Source organism: Oncorhynchus mykiss, chromosome 7 (genome assembly GCF_057628025.1).
Source record: "Oncorhynchus mykiss isolate SJ-2025 chromosome 7, ASM5762802v1, whole genome shotgun sequence".
Taxonomy (NCBI): Eukaryota; Metazoa; Chordata; class Actinopteri; order Salmoniformes; family Salmonidae; genus Oncorhynchus; species Oncorhynchus mykiss.
The window spans coordinates 13,145,757-13,160,447 of NC_143028.1; the positions used below are offsets into that span (position 1 = coordinate 13,145,757).

Sequence of the window (14,691 nt, forward strand, 5' to 3'; positions counted from 1 at the left end):
TTGGGGTGTTGTCTTTGTAGAGTTTTGTGAGATGCTGAGTCCACCTGGTGGAAAAATTTAGCATTGTTCCGTTCCTAAAATGGTAGTCCAAAGCTATTGGTTAAAACCAAGGAAAGCGCCGCGGTGAAGTTTCCCCTAGGTACAGATCTAGGATCCACTCCCCCTCCCCAAATCATAAATGTAACCATTAGTGGGGGAAATACATACCTGACCCAAGATCTGCATCTAGGGGCAACTTTCCACTACACCCCAAGAAGGGGGTCCGCACAAATTAGGATAGCAGTGTATTTGGCCTACAGTTGACCGACAGTACAGTGGTCAGTGGAAGACCAAACACACTCCACAGATGGAGCACATTACTTCAACATAGGTTAAAAAATGGCCAACTTTTTATTTCAACACACACACAAACATTTTAAGACTGTATTGATAGTGTTTCAGGGTGGTTCATGTTTTAATGCAAGACACTGGAACAGGACAATTTTTGTTCTTGAGCGGATGGTCAGGGGGCCAGAAAAGAAATTATTTTTAGACTGCAAATTGACCAAAGTCCAAAGATCGAATATTTGACGAAACCCTACATTTCAAACCTTGCTTACATTTGTATACGATTACATGCATCTTTCTATAATGCGTGGGAATACTTTGGAAGACTTACAAAATAAAAATCACTTGGAGCTGATTTGCCAGTGTTTTTACAGTCTTACATGCAACAATAAAACAATAACTATACATATATTATACACAGTATCGGTCAAAAGTTTGGAGACACCTACTCGTTCAAGGTTTTTTCATTATTTTTACTATTTTCTACATCCTAGAATAATAGTGAAGACACCAAACTTTGAAATATCACATGGAATCATGTAAACAAAGTGTTAAACAAATCCAAATATATTTTAGATTGTTCAAAGTAGCCACTCTTTGCCTCTGACAGCTTTGCACACTCTTGGCATTCTCTCAACCAGCTTCATGAGGTAGTCACACGGAATGCAATTCAATTAAGAATTAAGACTTGTGAAAAGTTAATTTGTGGAATTTCTTTCCTTAATACATTTGAGCCAGTCAGTTGTGTTTTGACAAGGTAGGGATGGTATACAGAAGATAACCCTATTTAGTAAAAGACCCAGTCCATATTGTGGAACGAACAGATCAAATAAGCAAAGAGAAACAACAGTCCATCATTACTTTAAGACATGAAGGTCAGTCAATCTGTAAAATTTAAAGAACTTTGAAAGTTTCTTCAAGTGCAGTCGCAAAAACCATCAAGCACTGGCTCTCATGAGGACCGCCACAGGAAAGGAAGACCCAGAGTTACTTCTGCTGCAGAGGATAAGTTAATTAGAGTTACCAGCCTCAGAAATTACAGCCCAAATGCTTCACAAAGTTCAAATAACAGACATCTCAACATCAACTGTTCAGAGGAGATGGTGTGAATCAGGCCTTCATGGTCAAATTGCTGCAAAGAAACCACTACTAAAGGACAATCAGAAGAGACTTGCATGGGCCAAGAAACATGAGCAATGGACATTAGAACGGTGGAAATATGTCTGATGAGTCCAAATTTTAGATTTTTGGTTCCAACCACTGTGTCTTTGTGAGACGCAGAGTAGGTGAACGGATGATCTAGTTGGACTACAGAGTGAAGGAAAAGCAGCCAACATGTGCTCAGCATATGTGGGAACTCCTTCAAAACTGTTGGAAAGGTGGTTGAGAGAATTCCAAGTGTCCAAAGTTGTCATCGAGGCAAAGGGTGCCTACTTTGAAGAACCTCAAATATATTTTGATTTATTAAACACTTTTTTTGGTTACTGCATGATTCCATATGTGTTATTTCATCGTTTTGATGTCTTCACTATTATTCTACAATGTAGATAATAAAGAGAAACCCTTGAATGAGTAGGTGTCTCCAAACCTTTGACTGGTACTGTATATGCTCAGAAAACTTGGTGTGCCGTGGGCTACCAATTGGGGAACCCTGCTGTAGAAATTACTGGTTCGCATTTGAATACTGGTAACATCACTGTTATTGGGGGTCTTTTGACAAATAACCAACAATATTTTTTTTACATAAAAAGAAAAGTATAATAGGCCTACAGTTTTTAGTGTGTCATGGTTGTTCTTGTTTTACAGCAAAACATAGAAACAACTGGTATGCATTTACGACTGGTTTCTTTGGGGCTATAGTACACAGAACTCATGATGGCACAAGTCAGCCTATAGCCTACTATAATAAATTGTGGCGCATTGGCCCGGGATTTGCTGCTCAATTCCTAAATGGTTAGTCCAGGTCCAGGCAACATAACATTAAAAAGCCTCATTTCCAAACTCTCCGAAAACAGTTAGGCTAGCTAATGCACTTACGTCCTGAGGCATCAGGTGCACTAGTTCACGTAGTGAGTGACTAAATACATTTAAATAAATTAAAGCTAATGTTTTTGTAGCTAAAAGACCAATCTACATGCTTCATTCAGTGCCCTGACATTCCTAACGAACACACATTAACATGGCTATAAAAAGGCTTTTGACAGTTTATCTGGAAATTGGATGAGATTAAACATGTTAAAGCTATTTTGGTCATTATGAAGGCTGGACATACGTTGGTCTCTATAGAGCACGCAATCCAGCCAATGAACGGCTTCGAATTCATACAGCCAAAATTTGCATGGCTGGGTTGAGTGGGTTTAAAATCTAAAATCAGCCCATCAAGTGAGAATAATCAGAGAAATGGGTTTGACTGAAATTTTCTTTCCATTTGTACAATGATGTAGACTGGACAGAACCCTCTGGTTTTTCCCCCCAACACATACTGTAGTTCAGTCAGTCTGTGTACTGACTACCACCACTAACGTTAATACAAAATACGATTATTTTAAACAATCAACAATATTAATATACATTTGGCACATTCAGCCCATTTAATAGATGGGATGACAATGTAGTATTTCCCATGTGGCTCAATTGGTAGAGCAGGGCGCTTGCAACAGCAGTGTTGTGAATTTGATTCCCACGGGGGACCAGTATGAAAAAGTACATAAAATGTAAGCACTCACTCTGTAAGTTGCTCTGGATAAGGGTGTCTGCTATGACTAAAAATGTAAATATTTAGTCATTACTTGATTGCTGGAGGACAAGCGCAGAACAAAGTAATCTCTTGATCATAGTAGTCACTGATAAAACACACTCGCCAGCGCAAAGGAATGTCAAATAGCAGGCCCAACTATGAGCACTCCAGTGTATGATAAAACTTATATAGCCTAAGTGGGTTGGGTGTGTATAATGCCATGAACAGGCTGTGTGTATGCGTGCACATGCAGTCGGGTAAACCAAGGGAGGAGCACAGAGCAGAACAAAAGCATTAACCACAGTTAAAAAGGAGAACTTGAACCAAGTGGCCGTTGGTATCATCAGAACTCACAAGTTACGGCCAGAGTTGGGCAGCAGAAGTTCAAATACAATGATCTCTTTGAAGGCTGTCTCTTTGAAGGCCCAGTGCAGTCAAAATTCTAATTTTCCTGTGTTTCATACCATATTGTATAAACAGCTGATGAAACAAACACTGTAAAATTGTGAAAAAATTTGATCAGTTTATTTCCTGATAGTTGGTGGTTGAAAATACAATCTACACAGGACATTATAATCAGCAGGTTTGCATGGATGGGAGTTTCAGCTTTCAATGGTGACATCACTGTTCGGTAGACTGGTTAATATACCAATAACAAAAACTGTTCCAAACCTCTTCCAATAAACAGCTAGTTTTCCCAGTCTTAGCAAAATTCTTGCTTGAGAAATATTTTTTTTGCATTTCAAATTGAAATAAACAGCTGCATTGGGCCTTTAAGAGTCAAATAAAGGTAATCAACCCTACATCTCCTCAGCAGCAGGAGGCGCCAGAGCGCGGCTTCCTGTGCAGGTCCACTGTGTCCGTCGGGATGAGGTGCTCCCCCCGTTCCTCCTGCGCCAGCACCCTCCTCACCGCCTCCTCAAACACGGCCGCCACGTTGGTCGAGTCCTTGGCGCTCGTCTCAAAGTACGGGTGGCCGCCGTTGTCGCGGCACCACTGGCGTGCGTCCTCGCCCGAAACCTGCCTCTCTGGCACATCCAACTTATTACCCAGGATCACGAATGGGAACTTCTCAGGTTCCTTGACATCAGCGTAGTAGGCAAACTCCTTCTTCCAGTTGTTGAGATTGTGGAAGCTCTGGTTGTCATCCACGCTGAAGGTTAGGAGACAACAGTCGGAGCCACGGTAGAAAGGTGTCCGGAGGGAGCGGAAGCGCTCCTGGCCCGCCGTGTCCCAGATTTGGAGCGTCACGGTGCGCCCGTCCACCTCCAGCTCCTTGTTTAGGAACTCCACGCCAATGGTGTGGAAGAGATGCGTGTCAAACTTGTTGGTGACGTAGCGGTTCATGAGGGAGGACTTGCCCACGCCTCCGTCCCCAAGGAGGATCACCTTGAGCAGGGACGACTTGGCTGTCATGGCTGGGCCTGGGCTGAAGGGTTGGTGGAGTAGCTGGCTTGGGGGGGGGGGGGGGGGGGGGTCTGGGAAGCGCTGCTGTTACCTGACAAATAGATGACATAGTCATTCAGTTTAATCAATCAACTGATTGATTGCTCTGTTAACAGTCAGAAAATAAAATAACATGTGACACAGATTAACAACCTCATCTGTAGTCAGCTAAAGTCAAATCAGTCACAATGTTATACAGTCTAGTAGTTGATATCTTAACCAATGAAGACATAACATTTTCCTGCCAACATTAACTGTTGTAGGAGTTGTAATATTCTCAGCATGTGTCACATGGACAATGATCAGGTGACCATCTCTTAGAGAATCACATGAGCAAAGCTGTGGCCACAGGCCACACACCACAAGAACGTTTTGTCTGCATAATGCTTGGCTTCAGAGCAGACATGATGCATTAAACACGTGGGGTGAGTTTGGCCGACTGTACAGTACAGCAGACCTAGGCCTAAACTAGGCCTAAAACTTAGCTTAGTCTACTACAATACAGCAGCACAGTAGAGTATAGAAAGCATTGTGTAAGGACACAAGAAGAGACAGTGACAGTAATACATTCTTAACACGTCATTTCTTACCGTTATGTATCAGGGCAAACCATAGCCTAATTCAGCACCTGTTAGAAAAAACAGAAGGTATGATGTTAGGTTAATACCATGACGATGATGAACTACATGAACATGTCAAAGGATTCCATGGCGTGCATTTAATGAGGACTTTAAGTTCCTGTACTTTGAGTGAATGTCGTTCATTTCAACTCTATTAGTCTGACGGATGTCTGGTATGGGTATTAAAATTCCAGGTTGTTGTAGGCCTTGGTTGTTAATACAGTAACACACTGAAGGGTTAAGCAATGACTAACATTGCAGGCTGCTGAGAAAGTAAAGACGAATGTTATCCTTTAACAAACAAAGACCCCAATTAGTCCAAGAGACCAAGTGGGTCAACCCACTTGCAATTCTATTAATTATATTTCAAGTTTCTTTTTAAAAAGAGAAGAAATAGAAAATCCGATCATCCAATTCCTAACATCTGTGAGACCTGATGAAGCCCTTTTCCAGAGTGACGATTTTAACGGGGCTCCAACTGTTATCTGGTTGGTGATGAAGGGGTTAGAATGAGTAGAGAAATCTGAGCTTATCACCACCTCAATGGCTATCCATCACATAATCGATCAATGCCTTGTCTCTGATTGAGGTAGTGTTCAGCAGCCACAAATACTGTGACAAACAATGTGCCGTTAAATTGAAATGACTTGCACCACTGACCTTTAGTCAATGGAGTTAACTACTTAAGAAATCTTCTCTAGCCCTCTATCCATTTCCATAATGATATAATAACATCCAAAAGGGTAGTGAAATGGGCTAATCAGCCCAAATAGGTCAGAGACATAGGTAACAGACGCACATCTTGTTAGTCAAATTGGTTAAAGACTCTTGCCTATTGTTAGCTGCCTCAGCCAACTACAGTGAAATTAATGTGCTGGAATATATCTGGACAAGGGAGGACACTGACTGACTGCACCTTTGTTATGCTGCCTTTCTGCAGCTGTGGTTCACTGAAAAACACACACAGAGAGAGAGAGAGAGTCATGTGCCCATATCAGCACTGGCTCTCACCAGTCACAAGATTTAAAGGGGAAGTAGGCCTCCTGTTCAGGTTCGAATTAAATAAAAAAAATGTTTGAGCATTATCAGCATTGTAATCAATGGTATTTTTTGTAACCTTTATGTAACTATGGTAATGCTCTATCTATTCAACAAAGAGCCCTATTCAAATATCCTACCATAGATTTGTAGAACAAGACACTCTGGTCCTATCCCCAGCATAACTTCCATCACTAGCCAACAGAGAACTTGGTTGGATAGAACATGCGCAGAAGCTTGGAATGTTTGTGCTTTGTTTGATGACACACTTAGATAAAAGTGAAGACATATCCATCGCTAGGATGATCTGAAAAGGGACGTAGGCTATAGCTCTGTGACGGTATAGGCTATTGGAAACAAACTTGCTTTGGTAGTAGGCTGATTAGCAGGTACACAACAAGACTGTCATATGGAGTAAGTATAGCGGACTCCCACGGTCTAAATAACAAACAAACATTAGGAATAAAGACTGCTAATGAATATACGCGTTCAAAAACAACTGGGAACTCGGACATCCTTGACTTCAATGCGTTCAAGACAACTAGGCAAAAACGAGCTCTGACTGGAGAACAAAATCGTTTGAACGGTCATCCAACTCGGAATTACAATTCGGAGACTTGGGCATCTTTCTTAGAGCTCCGACATTCCGACCTGAAGATCACTGACTGATTTGACCTCGTTCTTTTTTCAGTTCCCAGTTGTCTCGAACTGCTCGCTTGCCATGAACCACGTAGTCTGTGAGATCATGCGCGAAGCCTAAACATCAGCTGGCTTCATGTAGCTGGCTAGGCTAACTGGTAAACAAATAGAATTTCCATTAAATGTGAAAGTCTGAAATATCTAGCTACGAAAAGTATCAATTGGTTGCAACTGTACCTTGATGTTTATAATGTACGTCGGCGTCGCCATACCGCTCCATCCCTTTGCAAAATCCTTACGAGCGGCCGAGGTTTCCCGGTGACTTGGCGCTACTGGGCAGGACTGCTCGAGCGCTACTGACGCTCATATGACCGATCGTTTGTCACGCCTACTGTGGGCTAAATGGATAAAGGAAGCTATTAATGTGTGTGTAATGGTGCTTTCACTACTGAAAAAGTATAGCAGAAAATTGACATTCTAAACACTGATGCGTCATGGCATTTGAATGTGGCCATTGCAATTCCCATACAAAACATCTCTGGCAATATTGTAATGACGTCCCTGTAACGTTCTATACAATGGCCGCTTTCCTCTGCCCAGGAGTTGCATACACATGTCAGATCTTACAATGCAATGGATAGTTTTTTAATTACAACATATGTTATAGCAATATTTTAGTCGATGACACAGTCAATCACTCAAACACTGCACTTTGTCAAGGATAGCCAAGCCCCGTTGTGCCAAGAATACGGTTTACAAAGCACAACCACAAAGTCATAATTGGCCACAAAAGTCTAAATATTAATTTAGGTTAAGCATAACGTTAGCGGTGTAGTTAAGGTTAGGGTTTGGTTTAAAATCAGATTTTAAGAGGATAAATTGTAGTATGGGGTAAGTTGAGCCCCGGGAGAAGGTAAGTTAAGCCGCATACAAATGTTTAAAACCATGTCTATATTTATTTCCCAAACACAATTCAACAGAATCACAATAACTTTGTATCCTTTCATAATTTTAAGCATATTTTAACACAGGCTTAACACCTAACAAACAACAATTATTATTATTATTTTACACTTTTACCAGACCAGGCCCTGTTGTTATCTCATATGCCAGCGATAATGCCTTGCATTACGCCTGGGAACAAAACACTTCAATTTACTCAACTTGCCATTGGCTCAACTTACCCCAAGGCAAACATTTGACTATTTTAGCCCACACAGCTACAATAATGCAATTTCATACTAGGTTTAGGACCTCATATTGACCACAACTGATGTATAGAACAATCTTAAAATGATCTACTTTGGTTTAGATACAATAATCATGAAACCTCTAACACAAATTCCTATAACTTGGTGAAAATCTGTTTTTTGCAAATAACTTGCCTGCCACTTTTTCCAAGTTTCTTCCTTAACAGACTCCATGAAAGGATGGCCTCTCCCTAAATATTTGGTAAAAATATAAATTTTGTGTATGGTTTGCCTAGAAACAAGGGTGGCTCAACTTACCCCTTTTCAACCAACTTACCCCACTCTCCCCTACATTTCATTATGCTGTACCTCAATGTACAGTATCAGCAATAGTATGCTCTTTGAAAGATATGAGAATGTGGACTTTCCACTTGATAACGTTTATCTATTGTAATATTATCAGTGTGGGAGTGGGCAGAAAAGCCTGCACACACAATGTATTAAACAGTGTGAATGTGAATGATTGTAAAGGTGTGTCTATGTTTGTAAGTATCACCATGTGCATTACACACATACTGCCTGAGCATGCATGTGTGTGTCTCTCAAAGAAAGTCACCAGACAATGATTGAAAAGTTAAAGGCTATAAACAGGGAGACTATCAATAAGATAGGGAACTGCATGGACTTTGGAAAAGACACTCCTTGAAAATACACATGACATACTGATAGTGAAACACAAACTTAATTCAGTTGATAAAACAGAATGTTATCTCCAATGACTCCGATACAGATATCTCTAATGTACAGACGCATTACAAAAACACTGATGAGAACAAGTCATATACAATAATTCCTACTGTTCAATGGCCATTTCAATGAAATATATACCCATTTAATATAACTTTAACATTCATTAATATAACGGGTATATTAATTGATGGAAATTGATGTAAAAATGTATCACTAGCACTTTAAACAATGCCACTTTATGTTTATATACCCTACATTACTCATCTCATATGTATATACTGTACTCTATATCATCTACTGCATCTTGCCTATGCCGTTCTGTAGTAGTTGTGGAATTGTTAGGTTAGATTACTCGTTGGTTATTACTGCATTGTCGGAACTAGAAGCACAAGCATTTCGCTACACTCGCATTAACATCTGCTAACCATGTGTATGTGACAAATACATTTTTATTTTATTTGATTATTTAACAATATAACCATTTATTATAATCTTATGTAAAACAAAATACTGCTACCATTCCATATATTCCCGAACCACTATCACTGCCTACAGAGAATAGCTAATTTAGCCAACTTTGTCCAACTAGCATGGATCTTTTTGGAATTCTAAGACTTCACTGTCATCACAATGATGGGATCCTGAGTCATTAGCACTGGCTGTGGGCTAGAAAGTGAGGGATCATGGGAGATCAGCAAACCTCCGGCCGGAGGGCGGTTTATCTCAAAATTGACTTTTCGTAGCAGGTTAGGAGAATTTACGCAGCAGGTTAGGATAATTCAGTTTAGGTCAGGAAAAGGGTTAGCTAAAGTAAAAATCAACTTTTGACATAAACTGTATCCCTTCTAGACATGACCCTGCCAGAGCTGTATCTTGGGCTGATTAATGGGTCACATGCTCCTTGTGCTGCTCACAGGGTCACGTGGCCACAGGAAGGCCACATGGGTCTTAATCTGCAGCTCAACAGAAATGTCAACATCTTCTGTTCTCACACACAGAAAGACCCCATGCTAAACACACAGTACATATTAATGCCAGATTGAGAAATAAATAGTAAAAGAAAGAGAACCACATTTGTATTACAGTATGTAGTGCAGCAAGTTTAATGACAATGTATTGCATAATCATGTGGTAAAATGTACCTTTATTTCTGTGATTAAAACATGACATTATTCAGTTTGATAGGGTAAAGCCATTTCAACAGAATCTCAACAAAAACAAAGCAGGCATTTTACATGTAGTGTGGTGAGGATGGCCTATCAGAGGCACACCCAGCCGCTGTGGTACCACTGCTCCCCACACCTGCTACAGGTCACAAAGGTCATGGCATCCTGGTCTGCGGTGGCCTGGCGGACCCACGCCGGCAGAAACAGAGTGCTCCGGGACACCTGCGTCACTCTGCAGTCCGACCCCTCGCACCGCCTGCACCGCAGCTTCTGGGTGGGCGTCCCCTCCACCCCCTGGGGTAGCTGCCTCTCACTCACCCCCCGCGATGAGTACTCCTCCCTCAGCCGCTGGAGCTCCTCGTTGGCCATCTCCTCCAAAGACATCCCGGCGAAGACTTCCGGCCCCAGGCTGCCGCCCAGGAGACCACACCGAAGGTGGCCGTTTTTGGGGTTCCTTAGGTTGGCGACCTTACTCCTGATGCAGGCCTTGTATTTGGCCTGGTTTGCACGGTGCAGCGCGTGGATGTGCACCTCTATGACGCGGGCCAGATCTGCAGTCTTCCCCTCTGCTTCCTTGGAAGTTTCTGGATCGAGGGCACCATGGAGAAGCTGGATGCACTTTGTCCTCAAACCCGAATCAGAGGAATCCTTACAGAGGGGAGGGGTATCCAGGGAAGTGGTGGCAGGAGGTTCTGACTGCTTTGAGAGGGTGGGCAAAATTGACCCCGAAGACAAATCACCAGCTGCCTGCCACAATGACAACCCTTCTCCCTTAGCTCTCCCACACTTGGTCCCATTTTTGAGTGTTCTGTCCTCTGACCCAGTATGGAAAACCACACCCAACTCCACTGGTTTACTAGCATCACCAGCAGCTAGGCCACCTCTGCCTGCCAGACACGCTTTATCAGCCAGCATACTCTCTCCAATGACAGTGAATTCTTCTTCACTTCCATTCTCCTTTGAGATATGATAGGGGTGACTGTAGAGTTTCTTCCATTTTGACAACAGGTGCTTGGCTGTTTTTTTCACTGAATTGTCTGAGCAGGTTTTGAGGAGTCTGTAAAGGACCCTGACAATGTCTGTGCCTTGCAGCTGCTCACAAGTCACACAGGCATTAACAAGGGCGGTGAGGAGAGGCATAATGTTGCCATAGTTACCTGCCCTGTTAAATTTGTCCATTTGAAGAGCATGATGAGTGATCTGTTTTGTGTCCATGGTGGTCATATTCTTAGAGACTGGCGGGAGAAAGACATTAATATGTAAATGCCATTTAGGCTACATCTTTTGTAGGGTCATGATATTGTCATCCGAAACCCTTGGGTCTACAAACATTTCTGCAGTTAATACATCTTTTTATGCAATGCTTTGAAGTGTGGCAGACACATTTGAACAGAATTTTGAAACCAGATTCTAAAATGCAGCTAATGCACTTCAGGGCGGGCTACACTAACATGTATGTTGGGAAACGGAAGCTTTGATGCAATATGTTAGCTAAATTCTATCACACCAAATATAATTTAAAAGCACTAAACGTTATTCATACCCCTTTTCGGTTCGAAAATTACAGCGCAGCCTACAACTCGAATCGAATTGCAGTTCTTAAGCCGTCAGCCGCCATATTTGTTTTGTTTTGCGGGGTCCAACTGTCTCTTGTTGCAACATTGTAGCACAGAGGAAGAGGCGACGCGAGAGGATTTACTCCGCCCAAAATCTGTCTACGAAAATAATACGTGAGGTGAGACATTTTTGTATGGAGGTCAATGAGAGTGTTGAATTTGCGAAAACAAAATAATTAATATATAATTTGCTACGTGAATCTTAATTGAGTGAATATAAGTTTCGTAATTGTTATTTTGTTACGAATGTATTGATATTAGTGGACGCACATGGAATTTCGGCAAAAAAACAACGATTTTATTTTTGGAGTTTTGCCTGGTCACACGCGTGTATCTGCCCTCTCATTGGCTAGAATGGTCCCACCTGATCGTGACTCCTCCTGCCTGCTACCAAGTCTGAGGAACATTTCCATTGTTAGAGCGTTCACTAGACTATCTTGTCAATATTTTCTTTGATTGTAATAATGTCCATGTGACATTTTGCCATGTACGTTTACATTTCCATTATATAAAATATATTGTAGGCTAGGTGGAAAAATGTATTAGGTAGAAAATAAATAATAATAATTCATATTATATAAATAAAGCCATATCTACCCACATCACATTGTTTTAAAGTATTATTTTGAGGTCACACCTTGGTCAGCCATAATAGTGTTTGTTGCTTTGTTGTGGAGTTGTTCATGGACAGTAGATGACATGTTGGAGCATGCGCTCAAGCAATAGTGCTAAAACCAGTTACTTTTTCTGCAATGCAGCCAATGGATGAAAGCTAAGTAAAGGAAGTTTACAAGCAAGAGGAGGCAAGTCTGTCAGTTGTGAAATGGAATAACTTCATGTTATGTAATAAAGTTAGCAAGTTGAGGGAGAACTGTGGAAATGGGCACATGCCATTTGGGTTGTGAAATTGTGGCTAGCAAGTTTGCCGCCAAGCAAATGGTAGAATGGCTAAAGTAGAATAGGCATGAGGATCGGTGTTAGATGAATAGGATTTGAGCTATACTCTGTTTGGTATGACATAAAGAAGGAAGGTAAATGTTTGTGTGACATCGTACAGGTTTAAGTAAACCTGTAGAATGTCACACCTTAGTAAGGCCTACTGCTCTAACTATAGACCTACCCGTATTTGTCTGCCAATACAAATGCAACACAAACATTTATCTTGTTAAGTTATCCAGGATAAAGTTTAACACACTGACTGTGTGAATGTGGCATATATTATATTATTCAAATGTTATAATTTTTATTTTATTTATTTTATTTAACCTTTATTATTGCATGGGCAGTGTGTTTAATGGTATAACTTACCTGGTCTATATTACATAAGCAGCTGTGCACAATGCATTTAGTCCGTTAACAGAGAATGGGTTGCATGTAAACACTGACTTCAAAAAAATGTAAAAGAACAAAAACGAAAATAGTATAATAAATCAATAAAAGTAACAAAAACACACTGACTTCAACATTTTACATTGTTTTGCCATGACATCGTCGTTTGCATTGAAGAAAAATATATTTTTTATATTCATGCAGTTATGCTCTATAGCAGCAATTCCCAAACTCGGTCCTGGGGCCCTCCCTGGGTGCACGTTTTGGTTTTGGCCATAGCACTACACAGTTAATTCAAATATTAAAAGCTTGATGATGAGTTGGTTATTTGAATCAACTGTGTAGTGCTAGGGCAAAACCAAAAGGTGCCCCAAGGGGGTGCCCCAGGACCAAATTTGGGAATCCCTGCTCTAGCGCTACACCCATTGGCCATAGAAGGTAAGCAGACTAAAGGTATTGGGAACATGTCATTGGTATAGTGAGCTCTTGTGTTGTGGGGATTTAGCTCTATTTTTAATTTGATGAATACAAGGTGACCTTTTCAATAAACTAAGGGAGAGTTTCACCTTTTCTCTGAAAGCCTACTTGCAGGTGATAGTTACAATACTCATAATCTTCTCACAAAATCTTGCCACTCCTATATGTTTAGGCCTTTTGTACTGTTTACAGCAGGTAGACAGGTATACAGAGGTTGTGTATGAATATATATTTTTTAAATACAAAGGATCAGTGGGGAATAAAACGTAATTCTCAGAAAACTTTAAAACTCACCCTTATCATGCTACAATATGGGGAAGGAGATGGGTGGAGTCAGGATGGTCTGTTGATTAGTCAAGGGGAAAACCAGCTGTAGGTCTACCACAACAATGACTGGCCCCAGTGTGCTGATCTAACTGCAACCAGGAATGACAGGACTTCCTAAAAACTCGCACCAGGCTCCTTTGGATCTTATTGAATGACTTGCTTGGCCCGCTGCCGCAGTCCGTCCTCCCTGTACTCGGTGCGTTCCTTGTACATGGGAATGGAATTTTACCAGATCGTAGTGATGATGATGACGCTCAGATGTGTTATGGCCACAAGGAGGCGCTCTCTGCCTTCTGATTTGATCAGATAGACGTGATGGCGTAATCTGCTTTGTCACGTTGTCTCCTCCTCCATCGCACACAACCACATCCAATGTCTCTGCTTGACACCTCATAAGGAGGGAACTTGTTTTAAAGTATGAAGATTCTCATACAGAATGAGCAGGTAGAAAAGGAATGTGGCCAGTCCCCAAGACCCCAAGCCCCCATCCCTTACACCCAAATATTACCATTGCCTGCACCAAGGTACCTCCCATAAATGTTTCATTTCCCCCTGCTGCCATCTTGCTAAGTACTCTTACAGTAGTCATACTTTTTTTTAAAAATGCCACTTATTCTGAAAAGGATGTATGTTATTTGTTAATCAAATTTAGTGAAGGGATTGCGTCTATGATGAATGTGTCACGATGTCTGTTAAGCCAGTTCACGTTAGACTCACTTACAGCAGTGCTATAACTGCATCATCTCTGCATCAGTCTGTTAGGAGAGACTGGAGAGATGGATTCAGTCAGTATTGCAGTCAACACAGTGTACCGGAAGGGAGAGGGAGGCTGACTATCCCGGCCAACACACACGCGCACAAACGCACGCACAGTGACCTTGAGAGCAGACAGACAACAGGGATGGGGAGGGGGTGGGTTAGTGTGTGTGACATATTTAGTTATCCCACGGGATTCACTATTGCTCGCCTAGCCTGAACTCTACGCATCTGTGTGTTTACTAACAAAGAGTCTCACGAGACATGAGTACA

At 41.4% G+C, this 14,691-nt stretch overlaps 2 protein-coding genes across 3 annotated transcripts; both read right to left on the bottom strand.

Moving 5' to 3' along the window:
* Positions 1-367: 367 nt before the first annotated feature.
* Positions 368-13,875, bottom strand: LOC110527433 (ras-related protein Rab-9A). Its single transcript, XM_021608698.3, has 4 exons — positions 13,630-13,875; positions 7,045-7,205; positions 5,101-5,138; positions 368-4,562 (listed from the first exon to the last, which is right to left on the bottom strand). Exon 4 carries the CDS (start codon positions 4,478-4,480, stop codon positions 3,875-3,877), a length of 606 nt encoding a protein of 201 aa, XP_021464373.2. The 5' UTR covers positions 4,481-4,562; positions 5,101-5,138; positions 7,045-7,205; positions 13,630-13,875; the 3' UTR covers positions 368-3,874.
* Positions 9,827-13,873, bottom strand: tceanc (transcription elongation factor A N-terminal and central domain containing). 2 transcript variants are annotated; one of them, XM_090240324.1, is made up of 2 exons: positions 13,630-13,873; positions 9,827-11,148 (listed from the first exon to the last, which is right to left on the bottom strand). In XM_090240324.1, the coding sequence occupies exon 2, from the start codon at positions 11,135-11,137 to the stop codon at positions 10,007-10,009; it is 1,131 nt and encodes a 376-aa protein (XP_090096450.1). In that variant the 5' UTR covers positions 11,138-11,148; positions 13,630-13,873; the 3' UTR covers positions 9,827-10,006. The 2 variants fall into 2 exon arrangements, with proteins under 2 accessions (XP_090096450.1, XP_021464372.1); XM_021608697.3 differs by lacking the exon at positions 13,630-13,873 and adding an exon at positions 11,457-11,604.
* Positions 13,876-14,691: the final 816 nt, after the last annotated feature.

Bases quoted from the DNA above. Each gene is read 5' to 3' on its own strand.
- LOC110527433 (XM_021608698.3), bottom strand. From the start codon at position 4,480: ATGACAGCCAAGTCGTCCCTGCTCAAGGTGATCCTCCTTGGGGACGGA.
- tceanc (XM_090240324.1), bottom strand. From the start codon at position 11,137: ATGACCACCATGGACACAAAACAGATCACTCATCATGCTCTTCAAATG.